This window comes from Eschrichtius robustus, chromosome X, assembly GCF_028021215.1.
Source record: "Eschrichtius robustus isolate mEscRob2 chromosome X, mEscRob2.pri, whole genome shotgun sequence".
Classification (NCBI taxonomy): Eukaryota; Metazoa; Chordata; class Mammalia; order Artiodactyla; family Eschrichtiidae; genus Eschrichtius; species Eschrichtius robustus.
In genome coordinates, this window is record NC_090845.1 from 16359300 (window position 1) to 16380562 (window position 21263).

At 39.0% G+C, this 21263-nt stretch overlaps 1 protein-coding gene across 6 annotated transcripts in view; it reads left to right on the forward strand.

Annotated features, from left to right (window-relative positions):
- The window catches only part of PPEF1 (protein phosphatase with EF-hand domain 1), a 150341-nt gene that overhangs the window by 103532 nt on the left and 25546 nt on the right, over positions 1 to 21263 (forward strand). For 5 of the 6 annotated variants that reach the window (XM_068532956.1, XM_068532954.1, XM_068532953.1 and 2 more), the window contains 4 exons: positions 5613 to 5779; positions 8327 to 8363; positions 9324 to 9473; positions 13718 to 13864. In XM_068532956.1, the coding sequence (XP_068389057.1) occupies positions 5613 to 5779; positions 8327 to 8363; positions 9324 to 9473; positions 13718 to 13864 (501 nt within the window). The remainder of the gene's footprint in view (positions 1 to 5612; positions 5780 to 8326; positions 8364 to 9323; positions 9474 to 13717; positions 13865 to 21263) is intronic. The other variant, XM_068532957.1, reaches the window with a different exon arrangement.

A 21263-nucleotide genomic window follows, 5' to 3' on the forward strand; every position in this document is an offset into this window, starting at 1 on the left:
GTAATTATTTCTCTAGAGGTCTTGGAAAATACAAAAAAGAGAAAATAGTTGAGTAAATTAAATGTGAAAAGTGACTTTCTAGGCAATTAGAAAATTTCTCAAGAGGTAGTTGAAGATATTAAGGTGCGATCAGGGAAAGGACTCTGGAGTAGATAGATGCAAAAAGAGAATGTTTCTTTAATTCCATTGGCAAAACTAAATGGAATATATAAAACTGGAAGGTGCTAATGTAAAGATTGAACAGGAGGAGGTGGGTGGTAAGAAGTACTATAAAAAGGACTAAAGGTGAAATTATAGCATTCACATGAAAGCAAGAAATATTTTGAGTGTTAACCAATGACGGTGTTCAGGAAGTGGAGATTGAGAGCCCAGCGATGAAAGAGTATGGAACTGTTTTTGGCCCCAAAGATATCACAGTTTAGTGGGGTAGGTCAACTAATGAAAAAACAAGACAGTTCAGGGTGAGACATGTTATAACTGGGGTAAGCGAGTTTCCAAGGGAGCACATTGGAGGGGCACCTAAGTCATGGGAGACTTCTTGGAGGAGGTGACATTTAAGACAATCCCTTCAAAGAGTTTTAGTAATTTAGTAAGTGCCTAAATCATGAAGGAAAGTTTTGAAGGATCAGAAAAGATTTTATTCCCACACCCTTTTTGTGGTGTGCTGCAATAAATGTTGGAATCCGTACCAGTGATCGTTTTTGATTGTTTTGACATTTTTGGTTTCTTTAATATTTGGTTGTCCTTACAAATTGTATCATTTAGCACCTTAAGACTAAGCTAGACAGTTTCAGCTCACAATCCTATCTGGGTTTGAAGGGAATTCTTTCCTCTGGGTGCCACACGGTTAACCATGGCACACCTTTCCTAAAAGGGCATCCCAACTTTATATGGCTTCAAATATCATCAAGTGAAGCAATTTACATGGCATTAGTTAGGTCATATTTTTAGACTTTATTTTCTGCAAAGGTTAATTTTAATCAGCCACTCTTGCTTAATTAGAGTGACCAATTTGGAATAATTCGTTCAGAGCCTTTTCCTCATTGACTAGAAAGCTTGAAATTTTAGACCAAGTATTGGCAAGTTAGTTTGTTAAATTGATGCTGTGTGTGGAAATCTCCTACAGTTGAAAAAGAGCTGCACATGGACAGAGAGAAGCTAATTACCTCTCAACCCTGTGGGTGTCATACTGATTCTGTCCATGGAAGCCACGCAGCCTTGTTTTCCTTTTCTTTCTCTCTTCTCCACCATCCTCCACCCCACCCCCTACGCCCCAAATTTTCCAGCTGTGAAGGTCATTAAATATTTTCTTTTTTCTCTATTGCTGATATGCTTCCCACTGCCACAGTAGTCAATTCTTTACCTTTTGAGATTAAGGCAGTGTGTTATAATCAGAACAGATCTCTAAAATAGAGTTTGCAAAAGAAATAAAAATTAAAATAATGTGGAGTTGAGGTCCAGAGGTTATTGTTTGATGTGCCTTGGGAAAATGTCCAAAAAATATTGTGATAACTTCTAGATGTCTTATGTAAAATACTTCAGTGGGAAATAGGTCTCCTTATCTCTACTCAAGTTAATTAATTGTGATCTGCTATTTTTTCCCCCTGAAGGTCATCTAATGCTGTTCAGAGTTGTAGTTACCCCAGGTTTTCTATATTTGTCAACTTGATCACCATGTCATAGATGGTTTGTTGTGTATCAGCTGCAGAATAATCCAGAGAGTTTGATTTACTGGAACTGAGTGAAGGATGGGTTCCCTCAGCAGCAGTGTTTCCTTCTTTGAAGGAAATCCAGAGAAATCTCAGTAACGTAGCTAGAAGCCTAAATATCCTAGAGACCCATGTCCCAGAAGACTTAGCTATACTTTTTATCTGTTTTCCAATTCTCTTATTATTCTAAGACTAAAACGTATTTGAACTCAGACTATATAGAGTAATACAACTAGTCCTGGATCAACAGTGCAGTTCTTATACATCCAAATAAGTCTTGCCTTTGCCTTCAGAGGCTCAACACTTACAGAAGTTCAGTATATATTTAGGACCCCTTTTAGAATCACTTTCAGAGACAGTGACATTTTCTACTGAACGAGCTTCATTATCACAAATCAATCTTTTGAAGACGTGTGATTTTTTGAAAAGGTTAAAACTTATTGGGTATCAGGCGTGCCATGTAAGGTGGATGGCTTAGCTGACCCTTACTATTAGGGGCTTAAAATTAGGTTTGACTAAAGAAATTCAGTATTCATTGCTCATAGTAGAGGTGAAATACCTATAAAGTTTGTTTTAACTGGGGATGAGTTCTACTACCAGAAAATTGGTCATCCCAGTGGAAAATATGTTTACATATTTTCTCAAATTTTGACTGTTGTTACTTTTCTCAAATTTTTATATTAAGGTTTTATTGATCTTATGAAATAACTTGGAGAGATTTACATATTATTGCTATTGATTTATATTTAATTATATATTGCAAGGTTCATTGTTCACATCTGTATTCTTTCCTCTTAGTCTTTCCCTGGCTTAAGGACTTTTTATGGTTACTGCTATTATTCGGTTAGAATATTGTCTTGAGTATGTTCCTCTATGGGGCATGTGGGTGTTAGATTCTCTAAATGCAAGCTGCTTGAATGCAGGGACTTTGTATTGTTTACTTCTGTGTTTCTAACACCCTAAAGCTGTATCTAGTACATAACAAGCAATCAATACATGTTCATTGAGCATAGGAGTCATGAGCTCTTTCAAACTTCAGGCTGAAGTCTCTTTTTAACCATAGAAAATTCCCTCTCTTATTTATGTAATTATTGCCTCTTCTCCATCTGTTCCTTTTTCCTGATTCTGGAATGCTTATTATTGGCACATTAGTTCTCTTGGCTCTGAACTCTAATCTCTGACTCATTCCTCATCAATTCCATCATTTTGCCTTTTGCTCTGTGTGAGAGATTTTTTATCTGCTTGCTCTTTCAGGTCAGTAATGTATTTTTCAACCCTTCTTTCTTTTAGTTAGCGCCAATCTATTGCTATTTTAAATTTGAATAGCATATTTTTCATGCCAAGAATTATTAACTTTTTGTTCTTTATTTCATGGTACTCTTTAAAAAAAAAAGTGTCCTCTGTCTCCTCCAGCGGTCTTGTCTCATTAGGGGATTGCACTTTGGCAGATCTGATTGGTCTGCCTCTCTCTGGTTACTGGATCCCCTTAAGTACTAGGTTATTTCCATTTTTACTTTTCTGCTTAAGCTAGGTTAAGCCTCTCCATAGTGGGAGGCACAACACTTTCTACTCCTGCATCAAGAGTGTGAGAGGAAGTCTCTATGTTCCTAGGTGTCTCTAAATATAAGTATTAGTATTCTTTTAGCTTCAGAGATGTAAAAGAAGTTCTCCTATACTTTTTCTGGTAAGATCCAGATCCCCCTCTCCCAACCAAGACCACACACATGCTCTGAGGCAGAGTCTCCCCTTAGTCAAGGCGTCCACATGTCCTCTCAGACCGAGTTCTTCCATGGCTCTCTGCTGCTGCTCCTTGAGCCCCCTTCAGTCCTGGACATCCCAATAGAACCTATAGCCTTCAGCACCTCTCAGACTTCTCCAGCTTACTCATCCCAGCCAGCTGAAGGCTGAGGGAAGGAAGTGTATCAGAGGTGCAGAATCATTCCCCTTTTCTTTAAGTTCTGATGACCAATAGCCTATATTTTTATAACTGGCTCACACTATCTAGGCCCAGTGTGAATAAGGTTATGTGAGTTAATGTATAAGAAAATGTAAAATAATGGGATCTTAAAAATAGAAATAACTTGGAGGCCATAATAAAACGAATCTCTTAATTTGTATGGTGCTTTATGGTTTTCATGAAATTTTATACACACAGTCTCATTTGAGTTCCAGAGTAGCCCTGTGTGATAAGTATGGAAGTTATCATTCTCATTTAACAGATGAGGGAACTAGAGTTCATAAAGATCAAATAACTTGCCCAAGGACAGACACATGAGTAAAAGTGGAGCTGAATTAGGGAATAAGTCTTCTGGCCCAGAACACTACACCAGTGCTTGCTTGTTTGTTTCCAGTTGCCTTCAGGACATGTTTCATTGCATAATGATTTCTGGAATCCCTAAGTTATTTGCTACAACTTGTATTATATTTTTTCAACTATTTCTATCATATTGATATGAAAAATTTTAAATGTATATAAATACTAGGTGGTGAGTATAAAGTAATAAGATTTTCTTATGTAATTTGAAATCTAACAAAAAAGGAATTTGAAAATCATTTGAGAAAGATTAATATAACTAGAATACGTGAATTATTTCTTGAAGGTAACTTTTTTGAAGGAGGACATATATTAGGATGTATGAGTACTTAAAATTTTCTCTTTGTAATGTATTTTTTAAACATTTGAATTTATCTTACTATGCAATAGAAATGCACTCAACCATTTCCCTACCAGGCATGACGTGTTTTATCTTGGAGTTGAGTAGTACAGAAGTAAACGAGTGAATAGCTGCTCTAAAGACCAGACCTTTGTCCTGATCCCAGTCCTTTTTTGTGCTAAGACTGTATTTTAAAGTATTATCTCATACTCAGGAGTGGTAATCAAAATATTTAACAACAAATATGGCCCTGGTCAGTGAGAAGTCAAAACACACGCCTGCAACACCTGGTGTGATTGTATCGGAGTGTACTGATGGTGTGTTAGCCCTGCTCACAGTTGGGCAGTACCTTACACTTTCCTGAGTGCTTTCATACCCGTTCTCTCATTTGATCTGGGGTGGGGGTGTGTGTGGAGAATATAGTGTCATTCCCTTTTTTCAAATTGAGAGAATCACAGCCCAGAGAAGTTAAATATAGGGTCCCTTAGAATGAACGACATTTGGCTCTTAGTTTAGTGTTCTTCCTTGGGTAGAAGTTTCCCTCTTCTACTTAAGGAAGAGATGAGAGTAACCATTTTTATTTTATTTTATTTAAATTTTTTGTTTGTTTTTTTAAATTAATTAATTTATTTTATTTATTTATCTTTGGCTGTGTTGGGTCTTTTTTCACTGCACGCGGGCTTTCTCTAGTTGCGGTGAGTGGGGGCTACTCTTCGTTGCGGTGCGCGGGCTTCTCATTGCCGTGGCTTCTCTTGTTGCAGAGCACAGGCTCTAGGTGTGTGGGCTTCAGTAGTTGTGCCACGCAGGCTCAGTAGTTGTGGCACACGGGCTTAGTTGCTCTGCGGCATGTGGGATCCTCCCGGACCAGTGATCGAACCCATGTCCCCTGCATTGGCAGGCGGATTCTTAACCGCTGCGCCATCAGGGAAGCCCGAGAATAACCATTTTTAATAGGACAAATATCAGGTTCTCTCAGAGAAAACTCATAGTAGGTGGTGGTGAGTAGAATGAGCAATCCCCATCCCCCTGGAGTCTTCCTGTCCCAAGCTAATCCTTCACTTCCAAGGTCCCTTGCAGGAGATGCCTGCCCTGGAAAGTGAAACTGGCTTGAGTGAGTGAGCAGATTTTTCCCAGTGGAAGAACTGACCCAGCCTCTTTTCTCCATATCCACATGGACATTAAGTACAAAGCGTTACTTTTAAAAGTACATTCTTTTAACTGCTTGTTTTTCTCCTTCTTCCTTCCACAGAATGGTCTCCCCTCAGTGAGCAACCCATATGTTTTTAATGGTGATTTTGTGGATCGAGGAAAAAATTCCATGGAGATCCTAATGATCCTGTTTGTGAGTTTTCTGGTCTACCCCAACGACCTGCACCTGAACAGAGGCAACCATGAAGATTTTATGATGAATAAGAGGTAACCTAGGCCTGTGGATTTCCTCTTTTGTTTCCTGTTCTGGAAAATGCTGCCATGTTTAGCTCCTAGCGGAGAGTTAGAGGTGAGTGTAGAGAAGCAGGGATGAGGAGAATCTCAAGGAAGAGCTCAATTCTTACAGCGATTTACCTCCCCCAATCTTCTGCTGTGTGAGTGAGTATAAATTGCTCTAAAGTTCCCTTCCTATCTTTTCTTCCCGTTCTTCCTTCACCCTTCTATTATGTTCTTCTTCCCGTGCCCACCCTTCACAAGCCAAATTGTGTGCTGAGTAGACGTGTTAGGCCAGGTTTGGAGGTGTGGTAGGTTCTATGAGCAGGTTTAGATGGACTCATTCTCTTGCTACTCTTTTGGCTTGCATCACATGTTGTCTCAGAAACTAGTACTGTGTTTTTCACTGATGTGTATATTTTTTATGACACGGTGATTGCTTTTGGCATAGTTGTTCATAAACATATTTGAGAACAGCTATAACATAGCATTTCAACTATCTGACTCACTGGAGTTTTGGGGAATAAAGATTGGTTAAATGGTTTACCAATTTTTGTTGAAAGGCACAGTAAGTGACAAATGTTCTCCTTTCTCTTCTTTCCTCATCCTCCTCCTCTTCCCCTTTCCCTTCCTCTTTTTCTTCCTCTCCTTCTCCTTTTGTTTTTCTTGTTTCTTGTTTTATGAAAAACAGAATCCAGTTTGCTCTAGGGAAGTAGAAGGCATGGCATGTTTCATGCTTTGGTCCTGGGCTTTTGGGTGCCTAGATCAAAGCTCAGCAGCTGATTAGTTTTGTCTTTGGGGCAGTTTTGGCACTTGGCCTGAATACAGTTTCAATTCTAATTCTCAAGTACAGAAGCAAATGATAAGATTATGAAGAAAAAAAAAATCCCAAAATCTCAAGGCTACTTTCAGAGACCCATAATATAGCTCAATATGTTTATTTGGGCATGCCATTTATCCTTCCATTTATTTAGCTAGTCAATTGTATTTATCTAGTGCCTGCAATGGTTAGTAAAAGAGACATGGCCCCTGCCCTCCTGTAGTTTACATCTAGCAGGGAAGACACGAGTTGAGCAGGTTTTTCAAGTGTGATGAGTTTGTAAAGTGGGGGATCCAGTCTGTCTGAGGGGTGATTGGAAGGTTCTCCCATAGAAGTATGGCATTAGCCTGAGACCTGGAGGATGAATTAGGCGATCAAGAGAGGACCATGGCAGGGGGGATGAGAAACTGTTCCACAGTGAGGAGACAACTTATGCAGAACTTGAGAAAGGACTTTTTAGACTTGAAAGAAGTTCAGGATGGGAGGAACATAGACTGAAGGACAGGATGGTACCTGATAGGGCTGGAGACGTAAGAAATGATTGCAAAGAAATTTGGGCTTTCTCCTGAGGACAAGAGAAAATCATTGAAGAGTATTATACAATTTGTGTTTTAAAATGCAGCAGGAAGATTAGTTTGGAGAGGGACAAGAATAGATATGGGGAGGCCAATTAGGAAGTAGTTGAAGAGATAGATGATGGAGTCTCACTTAGACTTGGGTGGTAAAGATGGAGACGCAAAGCAGTAGATATATTCAGGAGGAAGTTTAGGCAATGATTTAAGGCTTGGTAACGTGATATGGGGGACTTGAAAGGAGAGAGAATCAGGGATGACCTCCAGGTTCCTAGCTTGAATTTGCAAGATCATTGTTATTGGGAACATGATAAGTGGAGAAAGTTGGGATGAGGGAGAAGGATGAGTTCAGTTTGGGGTAAGCTGATTCGAGGTGCTGTTGAGTAGGCAGGACTGAGTTCATCTTGGAAAACATAACGTTACACTGTAGAAGCTTCACATGACATGATTTGCGTGGAAACCTGGAGTGAGTATGCTGTGTTTTGACGTCACTGTGTTGGGTGTTAAAGGTATATATTATTATCCTAAGGCAAGGAAAGTAATTGAAAAAAAATTTTCATCATTAATTCTCCCTTAGTGACTGCTATTCAGGCATTAAAATTCCTGACACTTTCTATTAAAACCCTCAGTACCATTACATGCACTATATCAGAGAGTATAAAGAGCCAACTTGTTATCTTCTAGGCTTTTCTTTGTCTTTATTTAGTCTTTTTGCCCCCTGATCATTCATTTGCTATAAGATATAGGATGTCTGAGAAATTCTATCTAAATGAAAAGCATTCTCCCACACACTGTCCCCCAGTGGCCACAGCACGCGTCTCTGAATACTTACAGTACTTACACACCTGTGCATACCATGTATTTCTTAAGTTGTCTTGTAATTGTTTCATGAAAATTTATCTTCTTTTCCCAACTATACTCTAAGCTCCTTGAGGATAGGGACAATGTCATGGGCTGCTTTTGTTCTTTCCCATCGTGCCTAGCAAAGTCTTGGATAAGTAATAGTTCCAAATAAAGTCTAGTTTCTTGAATTCTTGATACTTGTGGTAGTGAGATGTCAAGGGCTCCCTTTTTTGCATGACTTGACTCATGTAAGTAGGAGTTCTCAACATTCAATGAAAGAGTTGAAATCCCATTGTTTTTTTTCAGGTATGGCTTCACAAAAGAAGTTTTGAATAAATATAAGGTAAAGCTCTTTTTTTTTGCATTTTCTTTGCTGTTTATACATAGAAGTTAAAAAAAAAAAGCTTCAAGAAGGGTGATGGGAGAACTAGTCAGAATTCATGCCAATAAAATAAAAGCACAAAAGGAAGCCCTGGCCATAGTGAAGACCTGTTTTTCTTTCTAGACACAAGCTTTTTCATTGTGACTTCTGTGTAAGTTTTAGCATAGATACAAACATATTCCATTGTTTTAAAGGTACCTGGAATTTGTTTTACTCAGGTATGGTAAAACATGCAAACATGGAAATGACTGTCACGAAGGAAAAGGTTTTTACTCACAGTTCCTTAGAAACTGGAGGCATGGCACACCACACCGGGCGGCCACATGGGGAAGCACTCCGGGGGTCAGTCAGAGGCAGAGGGAATGCGGGCAAACATGGACAAGAGCCTTTATTGTGGTTTCCTTGACATGGACAAAAGCCTTTATTGTGGTTTCCTTGGGAAGAAATGGGTGAGGCATTGTAAACAGGTTTAGGATTGGCTAGTTTGAATAGTTTTAGCAGGCTCTGGGGCTTAGGGCTTGTCCATGGTATCTGGCCCTGGGGTGACTGGAGCTGAGAATAGTGACCCTGGGTGTGAGAATTCCATAAAGGACTAGTTGGGAGGATAGGCTCTGGATAGGTTGGTTTGCATATGAAAGGTAGCCTCATTTACATACAAAAGGCAAGTCCTTTACTACCTCTAGGAATTAACTAGCCCTGGGAGGGGCAGTCTCTTCTCAAGGGTCAGCAAGGCACTAAAATGTCAAAGTATCAAAAATACAGACTAAAAAGACATGATTAATGCATGCTTGTTGGTTAGTGACTCCATCCTGACCTTTTTTGGGTGGCATGAAAACTGTGGTTTTTTTGTCCATATGTTGGGACTATTCAATAAACTTGAACCTATCAGAAAAACAAACTTATTCAAGCTCTTACTTACAGCTACATGGGAAAAAAATCTTACAAATCTTGGAAGACATCTATACCTGGCTCCCAATTGGTACAATCATTGACAATGAAATCCTGGTCGTACACGGAGGGATATCAGAGTCCACAGACTTGAATTTACTCCACCGTATAGAAAGAAACAAAGTAAGAAGCAGTGTTTGCATGAATGTTTTCTCAGAGATTTATAAAGGGATACGTACCTCCCTTCATTTATTATTTTGTATTGATTCGTGTTTTAGTGGTTGCTGTAACTCTGAAAAGATTAGTACAGATTTTAAGAAAATCTATGATTGCATGATAAGGAACTAAATGGATAACTTCTATATATGGAAAATGCATTGTTAAAAATTCATGGTGAAAGTGGAAAAATGAGGAAATATCGGCATTTCGTATAGTTTCTAAAAGTGAAAAATCCTGATTTTTGAAAAGTTAAAATTTCTACTTAATTAAAGTTGTGGTAAAATATACACAACATAAAATTTACCACTTTAACCATTTTGAAGTGTATAGTTCAGTGACATTAAGTACTTTCACATTGTCCTGCAACCATCACTACTGACATCACCATCCATTTCTAAAACTTTTCATCTTCCCAGACTGAAACTCTACCCATTAAACACTGACTCCCCATTCCACCTTCCCCAGCCCTTGGCAACCACCATTCTACGTTCTGTCTCTATGAATTTGACTGCTCTAGGTGCCTCACAGAAATGGAATCATACAGCAATTTATTTCTGAATTGGTGGGATTTCCTTTATATATTCCAAATGGCTCAGGGTAATCTGGGGGGGAATATTTTAATATTTCAACTTAAGCAATCATATTCAATACAGCAGAAGCAGAGCAGGAATATGTATTGACCCTCTGAGGATAGTGGGTGTGGGGGGCCTGTGAAGCTTCCAGCCGTAGTGAACAGCGTCTTTGGCTGGGCCTTGCAGAGTGACTGCAATCGTCTTCCGCCTGTACCAGAGCCCAGCCAACACTCCCAGACTAGGGGGTAGACAGGGTGCCAGGTGGGCATGAGGACCAGTGGCAACTCTGGAGCCAGGTGATCTTGAACGGTCCTAGTGAGAAACCTAAACCCTTACTCCTCAGGACTGATAGTCGACTTCCAACCAATCTAAGCAAGTGGGGTCTAGAGCCAGAACTTAATTTGATATGGACAGAAATGTGATTCCTGTTCACCTTGAGTTTTTTTTGTTCTTGTTTTTAATATTTATTTATTTATTTCTGGCCGCGTCGGGTCTTAGTTGTGGCGTGCGGGCTCCGGAGTGCGTGGGCTCTGCAGTTGCAGCACGTGGGCTCTGTAGTTGTGGTGTGCAAGCTTAGTTGCCCCATGGCACGTGGGATCTTAGTTCCCCAACCAGGGATCGAACTGGCGGCGCCTGCATTGCAAGATGGATTCTTAACCACTGGACCACCAGGGAAGTCCCACGTTGAGTTTTTAGAGCCCTTATACCTTTATACACATATGAATGATAATATTGTTGCTAACTCCTTCTCATCCTTTTAATTTCAGCTTAAATATACACCCCTCCTCTGGAAAGCCATCCATGACCTCCACACTAGATCAGGTCCCCTTCTGTATGCTTTCAAGCCCCTTGTACATATCCTTCATAACAGTTACCAAAATTAAATGAGCAGTTGTGGTACTGTTTGTTTACCATCCTCCCCTGCTTCTCTAGTTCACTGATACAGCCCCAGCACCAAGATGTAGTTAAGTATTAATTAATGTTTGTTGAATATCTCCTAAGAGATTTAAGACCAAAGTAGGGCAAGTATAAGATAAAACTGGATAAAAATCTTCTTACAACCCCTTTCCTGATTCTCTGGTGATTTTACATACCCCAGTCCCCAGCCTCACCCAGTGATGACCATACTTCCTGGTTTACACCTGTTGTCTTGGTGTAGTTATTAATAGCACATCCCTTTACTCTCAAAAGTATCCCAGTTGCAGTAAATTTTAAGGCACCTAGTTTAAGGCACCTTCCTTATAATATCAGCAAATAAGCCAATAAGACGTTTCAGTCAACATGGGGTAGTCACTGTTAACATAATGAGTGGATATGATTCTAGCCAGGAGCAAGGGAACATGATGTTTTTGTCAGTCAGATATTGGCCAGCACATGGCAGGAATGCAACACTCCACCACCACTTGCCCTGTGACAACAGCGCTAATTAGCCATGGCAGCCAGTACCAATTGATCAGATTGAAAACTTTTCCTTTCCTGAGGTTAGCCTGAGAAGCCTGGCCTCTCTAGGGCTATTTGAGATATTAAGAGCATGTGTCTGGAATACCCATAACTTTCTCTGTGGAGACCCTAAATTGAGAGCCACCTTAACCTAGGCAACACCATGGAGCTCTGATATCAGACAGATGTAGCTAGCATTACATCCATTACATCCTGCTTCTGCCACTTCCTGGCTGGGTGACTGGGCAAGCTGCCAATGATTTCTAAGCCTCAGTTTCCACATGTATACATTGAAGCTAAAAATACCTACTGTACTGAATTGTTGGGAGGATTAAATATAATTACCTAGATGAAGAAAATGGCATAGAGTAAGCTTTGAACATAACTCTCTTCTGCAACTCTCTCCTCTTTTTCCTGATACTTAAAACTAAGGTTTGAATTTCAGTCACCAAGACAGACCCTGGGGAGAAATTTTGGGGCCAGGAATTTTACCAGGATACCTCAAATTTCACCCCCTTTGGGGATCATTGTTCCACCTACTGAAAAGACTGGCTTTAAAGGTAGAAATTTGACTTGTGTATTTTTTGTCTACCCTGCCTAGAGTGAAGTTGAACTGGTAGCACGTGCTTGTTGTGTGAAATGTAATTGAACTGTAATGAAAGTAGTAGGTTCAAGCCTTTGGAACTCTACCAGATGAGATACAAAAACAGGTTTTCAAGTTCAGTTTTATAACCCCCACTTACCCATCTGTTAGGACCCTCCAAGTGTAGGGGTGACCATGCTTCCTGGTTGATACCTGCTGTTGCGGTATAATTGTTAATAGGAGAGGGGTAGGGTTGGGGGAACCTGATGACAACCTCCATTCTAGGTTCATTAAAGGTATTTTGTAAGGTAGGCAGGTTGGGGAGGAGGGTGAATACAGAGGGACAGAGAAGGAAGACTCTATAACACTAAGACTCTGGTTTAGTATTTTTCAAACTCCCTGGCAGGGGTTGTGGGAAGGGATGGCTAGTAGGACCCCCAGGAGAAAATGATGATGTGGTACCTTAGCAGGGGCTGGACAAAGTATCCTGATCCCAAGTGGCCTTGAAAACGGTGGAGCCACATGTACTTAAGAGACCATGTGGCTTTGCCCTGCCTGATGACCTTATCAGAAGTGAGTTGGGTGGAGCCACGTCCAGAGTGTCCTCCCAGAATATTCTGCTCTGCCTAAGACCTGGCGACATTTGCTGGTGGGGAGACAGGGAGGGTAGGCTGTGAACTCACTAATAATAGCTGAAATTGAACTCCAACCATCTCAATGAGACAGGACCTCAGAATAAGGTTCAATTTTATTTTTGAAAAACAAAGGTAAGCTTTTATATACACCCTAGTTTATAGAAGAAACTTAAGTGCCTACCACAGAGAATTGTCCATCACTGAACTAAGGTCACCAATGTAATAGAAGTATTATTTCAAATTGTTTTGTATAAAGCTATGGTACTACAAAGAAACAAGTATAAAATTACAGTCTCAAGTTATGTAAGGGAATGTAGAAGGGATTATAGTAATTGATGTACTATCAGAGAGATACTTTATTTCCAAAGAAATACATTGCCTTTGTTACTAGGATTAGAGAATGTAATCAATTGCTGGCAGGTCAGACTGAGAACCCAGTGCATTTAAGTCGAAGGGCTTCCGAAGTTTTCAACTTATGTCCCCTCTGTGCACTTTCCTGGGCACAGATGTACTTTCTCTCATTTCTCCTGGAAAACACAACAAAAGGAAAAGCAACCATCCTCTTAAGAGGTGTTTCTGAACTCTAGGCCTGTTAGTTCTCTCTCTTAGCCCCATGTATAGATAAAGGCTCAGAGGGAGACTAGTTTTCCCTTAGCATCTTCTTTTTCCTGTCAGGACACCACAGAACATGTCTCTACTGACATCTGTGCCTCTGGGGTCTTTTAGAAACTCTAATGGGAAACTTTCCCTTAGAACAGTATCTCTTTTTGAAAAATGTACAAACAGAACTTAACAGCCCCACTTTTAGAGCTCAGTGGATCAATAAGATGAAGGAGGTAGGTGAGATGGAAAAGGGGACCATGTGTTTTCCATTGGGTCGAGGCACAACAATATAGACAGAATAGCAACTAGTGCTGAAGTTTCTACATGCAACACCCTGAGCATAGGGTTTGGCTAAAGCATAAATTTGTTTTGTAGTTGAAATCTGTGCTGATGCCACCAATTCCAATAGATGGAGACCGTGCTACTGAGAAGGAAAATAAAGTGGGTACAACCATTACAGCTCGGGGAATCAGAAGAAATGGATCCCTTTCTGAACAATTGACAAAGCATGAATGGGAACAGGTAAGTAATCAAACTGTTCACCAAACTGGCAGTGAAGATGCAGCATAGATGATGTTGTTCTAATAATATATGAAAAGTGACTTACCTTTCTAAGCAGATCATATCCTTCTCTCTAAATTCATTACTATATTTTTAATAGCTTAATTGAAATATCATTCAAATACCATATTTAAATGGTATTTAAAGTATATAATTCATTGGGTTTGTTATATTCACGGTGTTGTACAACTATCCCCACAATCTAATTTTAGAACATTTTCATACCTGAAAAAGGTACTTCACATACCTATTACCAGTCACTTCCCATTCTCTCCCCACCCCCGACCACCATCCCTGCACACTTAGACCACCACTAATCTCCTTTTTAAAAAAAAAAAAAAATTATTTATTTATTTGGTTGTACTGGGTCTTAGTTGCAGCAGGCGGGCTCCTTAGTTGTGGCACGTGGGCTCCTTAGTTGTGGCACACGGGCCCCTTTGTTGCAGCCGGCAGTCTTCTTAGTTGTGGCATGCGGACTCTTAGTTGTGACATGCATGTGGGATCTAGTCCCCTGACCAGGGACCAAACCCGGGCCCCCTGCACTGGGAGCGCGGAGTCCTATCCACTGCACCACCAGGGAAGTCCCACCACTAATCTCCTTTTGGTCTTAATAGATTTCTCTATTCTGGACATATTATAGAAATGGACTCATACAGTATGTGATCTTTTGTCTCTGGCTCCTTTTACTCAGTCACAGTAAAAGAAGTGCTTTTGCTTTGTGCTTTTGGTGTTGTATCTAAGAAGCCATCGCCTAACCCCAAATCATAAAGATTTTTCTTTGTTTTCCTCTGAGAGTTTTATAGTTTTAGTTCTTACGTCTAGGTGTCTGATCCATTTTGAGTTAATTTTTGCGTATGGTGTGAGGTAGGTGTGCAAATTGATTTTATTGCATGTGGATATCCAATTATCGCAGCACCATTTGTTAAAAAGGCTTCCTCTCCTTGAATTTTCTTGACACCCTTACGAAAAATCAATTGACCGTAAATATGAAGGTTTATTTCTAGACTCTTAATTCTATTCCATGATCTATATGTCTGTCCTTTTATCAGTACTACACAGTTTTGATTACTATAGCTTTGTAGAAAGTTTTGAAACTAGGAAGTGTGAGTTCTCCACCTTTATTCTTCTTTTTCAAGATTATTTTGATTATTCTGGGTCCCTTGAATTTCCATATGAACTTTAGAATCAGCTTGTCAATTTCTACCAAAAAAAAGAGCTGGGATTTTGGTAGGGATTGCCTTGAATCCATGGATCGATTTAGTTACTATTGCAATCTTAACAATATTATATCTTTAATTTCATGAAGGTGGGATGTCTTTCCATTTGTTTAGATCTTTAACTTCAGCAGTGTTTTGTAATCACTGTACAGTGAGGCACTTGTTAAAGTTATTCCTAGTTTATTCCCAAATATTTTTGATGCTATTGTAAATAGAATTGTTTTCTTAATTGCATTTTGGATTGTTCATTTCTGGTATATATTGACTTTTGTATACTGTAGACTTTTTGTATACTGTTCACAATACTCATGTTGTGAACCTTGATAAACTTGTTTGTTCATTCTAATGGTTTTTAGTGGATTCCTTGGGACTTTGTATAAACAAGAGCATGTTATCTGTGAATGAAGATAGTTTTGCTTCTTCCTTTCCAATCAGGCAGCCTTTTATTTCTTTTTCTTGCTTCATTGCCCTGTCTAGAACCTCTAGTACAGTGTTGAAAAATAGAAGTGGTGAGAGTAGACATCATTGTCTAATTCCTAATATTAGGGGGAAGCATTCAGTCTTTCCCATTAAGTATATTAGCTGTTTGTTTGTATATTAGCTGCCCTTCATCAGATTGAGGAATTTCTCTTCTGTGCCTACTTTCTTGAGTGTTTTTACCATGAAAGAGTGTTCGACTTTGTCAGTGCTTTTCGGTATCTATTAGGATGATCATGTATTGTTTGTCCTTTATTCTACTAATGTGGTGTATTACATTGGTTGATTTCCGATGTTAAACCAACCTTACATTTCTGGGATAAATCCCACTTGGTCATGGTGTATAATCCATTTTGTATGTTTCTGGTTTCACTTTGATACTTTTCGAGGCTTTTTTCTTTGTAGGCAATTTGAAAATTACTAATTCAGTCTTCTTTCTTGCTATAGTTCTATTCAGATTTTCTACTTCTTCTTGAGTAGTTTGTATCTTGGTATCCTTGATAGCTTGTGTCTTCCTTGAAATTTGTCCATTTCATCTAATTTATCTAATTTGTTGGCCTAAAGTTGTTTGTAATATATACATATATGTGAAATATATATATATTAAAAAAAATTTTTTTTAATTTCTGCAAGGTTGGTAGTGATGTCTCCTCTTTCATTTCTGATTTTAGTAATTTGAGTCTCTTTTTTTCTTGGTGGGTCTTGCTAAGGTTTGTCAATTTTATTGGTCTTTTCAAAGAATCAACTTTTGGTTTTATTGACTTTTCTCTATTGTTTTTTATTCTCTCCTTCACTTATTTCTGCTCTAATCTTTATTATTTCCTTCCTTCTGATTTAGATTTATTTTGCTCTTCTTTTTCTAGTTTCCTAAGGTGAGAGGTAGTGTCATTGATTTGAACTCTTTTTCCTTTGCTAATGAAGCTGTAAGTTTCCCTTAAGTACTGCTTTAGCTCCATCTTGTAAGTTTTGCTGTGTTGTGCTTTAGTTTTCAGTCATCTCAAAGTATTTTCTAATTTCTCTTGTGATTTCTTCTTTAACCTATATGTTTTTTAGGAATATGTTGTTTAATTTCTGTATATTTGTGCATTTCCCATATTTCCTTCTCTTAATTATTTCTGCTTGAATTCAATTGTGGTTGGAGACCATACTTAGCATGATTTAAATCCTTTTAAAACTTATTGAGGCTTTTTTTTTTTAATGCTCTAGCATATGGTCTATCTTGGAAAATGCTCCATGTGCTCTTGAGAAGAAAATGTATTCTGATCTCATTCAGTGAAGTGTTATATATATATAGCTGTGTTTTAATATAATATTTATAATAATTGGTTTGAAATCCTTGTCTGCTAAGTCAGCTTCTAATCCCCTCAAAGGCAATTTCAATTGTCTGCTTATTTTCCCCTGTATGTGTGTGTGGTTTTTTTTTTTTTTTGCATGTCTTGTAATTTTTTGTTGAAAACTGGATATTTTAGGTAATATAGTAACTCTAATTATTTCCATGCTCCTCTGGGGCTTGTTATTATTTGCTTTCTTGCTCATTTATTTGTTTAGTGGCTTCTCTGGACTAGTTTGGTGAAATCTATTCCTTCTCAGGGTGTAGCTTCTGATGTCATGCCTCACAGAGTGCTGCCTTGGGCATGCACACAGTTTCCCTACCAGGGATGGTTGTAGCTTTAGCTAGGCTTTCTTCAACTATCTCTTTCCCTGACTTCCCCTTTAAGCTTTGGCTCATCTGCCTCTTTTTGTATCAGACACAGCTATTAGCCTTCACTAATTGCTAGCTGATTGCGCTATTGTTGTTTTTTTTTTTTTTTTTTAATATGGATACATGGGAGCCATTTTTTTTTTTTAAAAGTATTTGTTTATTTATTTATGGCTGTGTTGGGTCTTCCTTTCTGTGCGAGGCCTTTCTCTAGTTGTGGCAAGCGGGGGCCACTCCTCATCGCGGTGCGCGGGCCTCTCACCATCGCGGCCTCTCTTGTTGCGGAGCACAGGCTCCAGAAGCGCAGGCTCAGTAATTGTGGCTCAAGGGCCCAGTTGCTCCGCGGCATGTGGGATCCTCCCAGACCAGGGCTCGAACCCGTGTCCCCTGCATTATTGGCAGGCAGATTCTCAACCACTGCGCCACCAGGGAAGCCCCTGCGCTATTGTTTTTAATAATGCCCTGGGGCTCACAAATAGCTTCACAATCTGATCCCATTAAAGTTGGACTCCTTTGCAGGGGGAGGGTGTTGACAATCTTCAAGGCTTATTCTGGCCTTAAGAAGGTTCTTTCTCATCTATTCCTTTCCCTGATTCTATCAATTAAACTTCTAGCTGAACTACTCTTGCTACTAGTATTATGAAACCACTAGCCTTTTTCTAATTGCTTACCCCCAAGAAGCCTTCATTTCTTGATTCTGTACCCTTATACCTTGATTGCTGAAAATGTTGAACTAGTGTGATTTCTTTTCTTTTTTTTTTCCTTTTTGGCTGTGCCACGCGGCATATGAGATCTTAGTTCCCTGATCAGGGATTGAACCCGCGCCCCCTACATTGGAAGCGTGGAGTCTTAACCACTGGACTGCCAGGGAAGTCCCTAAAATGTGATTTCTGATGTAAAATAATCTCTAATCAATGAGGAGAAAGAGAGGCGGGAGGATAGAGAGGGAGAGGAAGAGGTAATAAGAGAGAAATAGAATTCATCACTGGCTTGTGCATTCAAAGTATTTAAAAATCAAAGAAGTATAAGAGGCATCCTATAGCAAGTAGGAAAAGATGCCTCCTTAAATTTTGATATCCAAATTCCAAAGACCAAAGGCTATAGTGAATAAAAAGGATGATGTCAAAAAGATTGGAGTTGCACAAGAAGAAAATCAGGGAGTCTGGAAGCTTGGATGAGTTAGAATTGTAGAGAGATGGAGCCTTAAGAAGTGGGAGGGAGGAAACTGGTGGTCATTATTCTGTAATAGAACCTCCCCTCACCCCAACAATGTAGATGAGGCATCTTACAGACTCAGTGTACATGACTGGAGCTGGCGCAGGGTAAAATTGACCAGAATCTCATTCCCAATATTTTAATAATTTCAGTTGTACCTTTAATTTTCTTTCCTCATTTCCTGGTACATCATGGACATGCACACTTTAGTTAGCTAGAGTTGAAATTTCCAGATAAAAACAGATTTCACAATTACTTTATTTCTTAATATCTGTGAGCTGTGTTGCAGTAAAGATCGTAGGCTATTTGTTCCATACTCATGGAAGTGCATGATTCTTGGCAGAGCGCTGTAATTTAAATTTTATCTTATATTCCCTGAGATGTGGGGGATGTATGTATTCATAGCTGAGTCATCGTATAGAGACAAGCGTGACCTCTTCCTTCAGGACAGACTTGAAACAACAAAGAGGCCAGAAAGGTTTAAAAAATAATTTTAATTATTTATGTCCTGAGTGACTCCCTTCTCTTAATCCACTTAACAAGTAAAATTTATTGAGTACCTGCTATGTGTCAGGCACTGTTCTAAGCTTTTGAGAAAGTAAGTGACCTAAGATCTATTCCCTCATGGAGTTTATGTTTTAGGGGGAAGAGCTAAGTAATATGTATATATGAAGTTATATTATTTATATAATATTACATATATAATTATATAACAAGTAACTATGTTAAGTGAGAAGTTCTATGGAAAAAATTAAAACTAGAGCAAGGTTAGGGGAAACAGAGAACTGGAGGTAGGGGACAGAGTTGCAATTTTAAATAGGGTAGTCAGCTTCATTGAGAAGGCTCCCAAGAGTGAAATGGCTTTTTTGTAGTCACTTGGCTAGTCACTGAATGATAGAGCAGGATTTGATCCCAGGTCTGACTTTAATGCCCATGCTCTTTTTCTGAAGGGAAAGATGACTTAAGAGTGATAGGAGATCTCAAGAAAGTAATGAACTACTCTAGTCTCCCCTCATCCAATGAGGCGATGGGTAGGCAAGGAGTAGGCATCTAAAGCCATCTAGGTACCTGGCTGGAAGGTTTGGGCTGAGCACAGCTTTTAAGACGACATGTTCAAAAGCTGGAAGGAGGACACATAACTAAGGGAAAATACAAAAGTGAATCTACAGTATTAGTGTCTTAGAAGAGAAGCGTTTAGATACATCTTTCAGAGCTATTATCTCTCCCCAAAAGCATACTTTTGAAAACTGGATTACTTAAAACTGTAGGCAAGCATGGGACACTTGCAGGATTTATTTCGGATTTAGGAGGTGTAAAGGCTGAGACACAAATAGATTTTTGTTGACCAGGTCATACAAAAGTTGTCATTCAATAAAAACCTTTCCAATCTTTGGTTTGAAAATTTTCAGGAAGGAATGTTGTAAATACTTATTCTTTCATGCGCTCCCAAAGGCCCTTGCATTTCAGTGGAGAGGATGTTGTTGAGAGGAAAGAGATTGTCTCTGCTGAGGAATTTGTTTCACCAACAAAGTGACTTTCATAGCATTTTTTGTTGGTGAGCCTCAGAATTAAATCTATATTGTGGTCACAGTCTCTATAAAGTTTATGAATGAATGAATTCTGGACAGAGAAAAGAAATGCAGAACTCATTGAATGGATGGTTCTGAAGAAGCTCACTTCTATAAAATTGATACCCCTTATGACCTTGAACCAAAGAAAAATGAATGTTAGCTATATCTTCCTCATTTCATTGAGGAGTCAGCTAAGGCCCAAATAGGTTCCATGTTGACATAGGTGACACTTGAAGAGCTAACTCCATGGCCAGTGCTTATTCTAGTTTAACAGGGTCCCATCATATGTACATTTAATTTATGTAAATTTCAAGTATATACATATGGCAAAAAGGAGAAAAAAGTGTAAAATTTTAGTTTCATATAATTTATCATATGTTCTACATTATCACATACATAAAATATTCACACATCCATATGTCTGTATAGGGTTTTATATACAAAATCATGTATACTGTGCTTTAAGAGTAATTTAGAAGGTTTTCCTGGGGTAATTTTGGCTGTAAATGACTTGCATCTCATGTAGGAATTTAAAAGTTAATCCCCTCCTTATAAAACACGTTTCCTTGTGTTCCATGTTTTCTCCTTCATTATACTAAAGGTCAGATCATGTCTCCCAGACATGAATTCATGGTGTAAGATTCAGATATGGCTCAGTTTCAAATGCAAGTGTTATTTTCATCATAATCACCAGCAAAGTAAATGGGTTCTATTATATTTATTTGTAGGGTAGGGTTGTGCCAGTGTTGGAATTCAGTGGGGGAGAAAGGAGAATCCTGATCTGAATCTTCTTAGGTGGTTTTAATTCTCACTTCAGTCAGTCATCAAAAAATCAATCATCTGCAAGTGTCCGGAATGTGCCTGGTGCACAGTTTCTCCAGTTCTGATGAGGTGCTTAGCATTCCAGAGAAGTCCTCCTACCAGTTCTGTTCTCTCCACCTCACTGTCTTTCCCCTCACTTATTTCTAGCTCCCCTTCAATACCAGACCTATAAATGGGTGATGGGTGTACAGTCAGGTTTAGTGGGACAACCATTTCTGGTCTTTTTAAGATCTGATTTGGACCCACTAGAATAACTGCACAACTTAAAATACATGCTTCTTCATGCCCTTCAAAGAAACATGTGGAAAATACAGTCTATTAGACTATGAAAAATTAGAAAATAAAGTCTGTTAGAACTT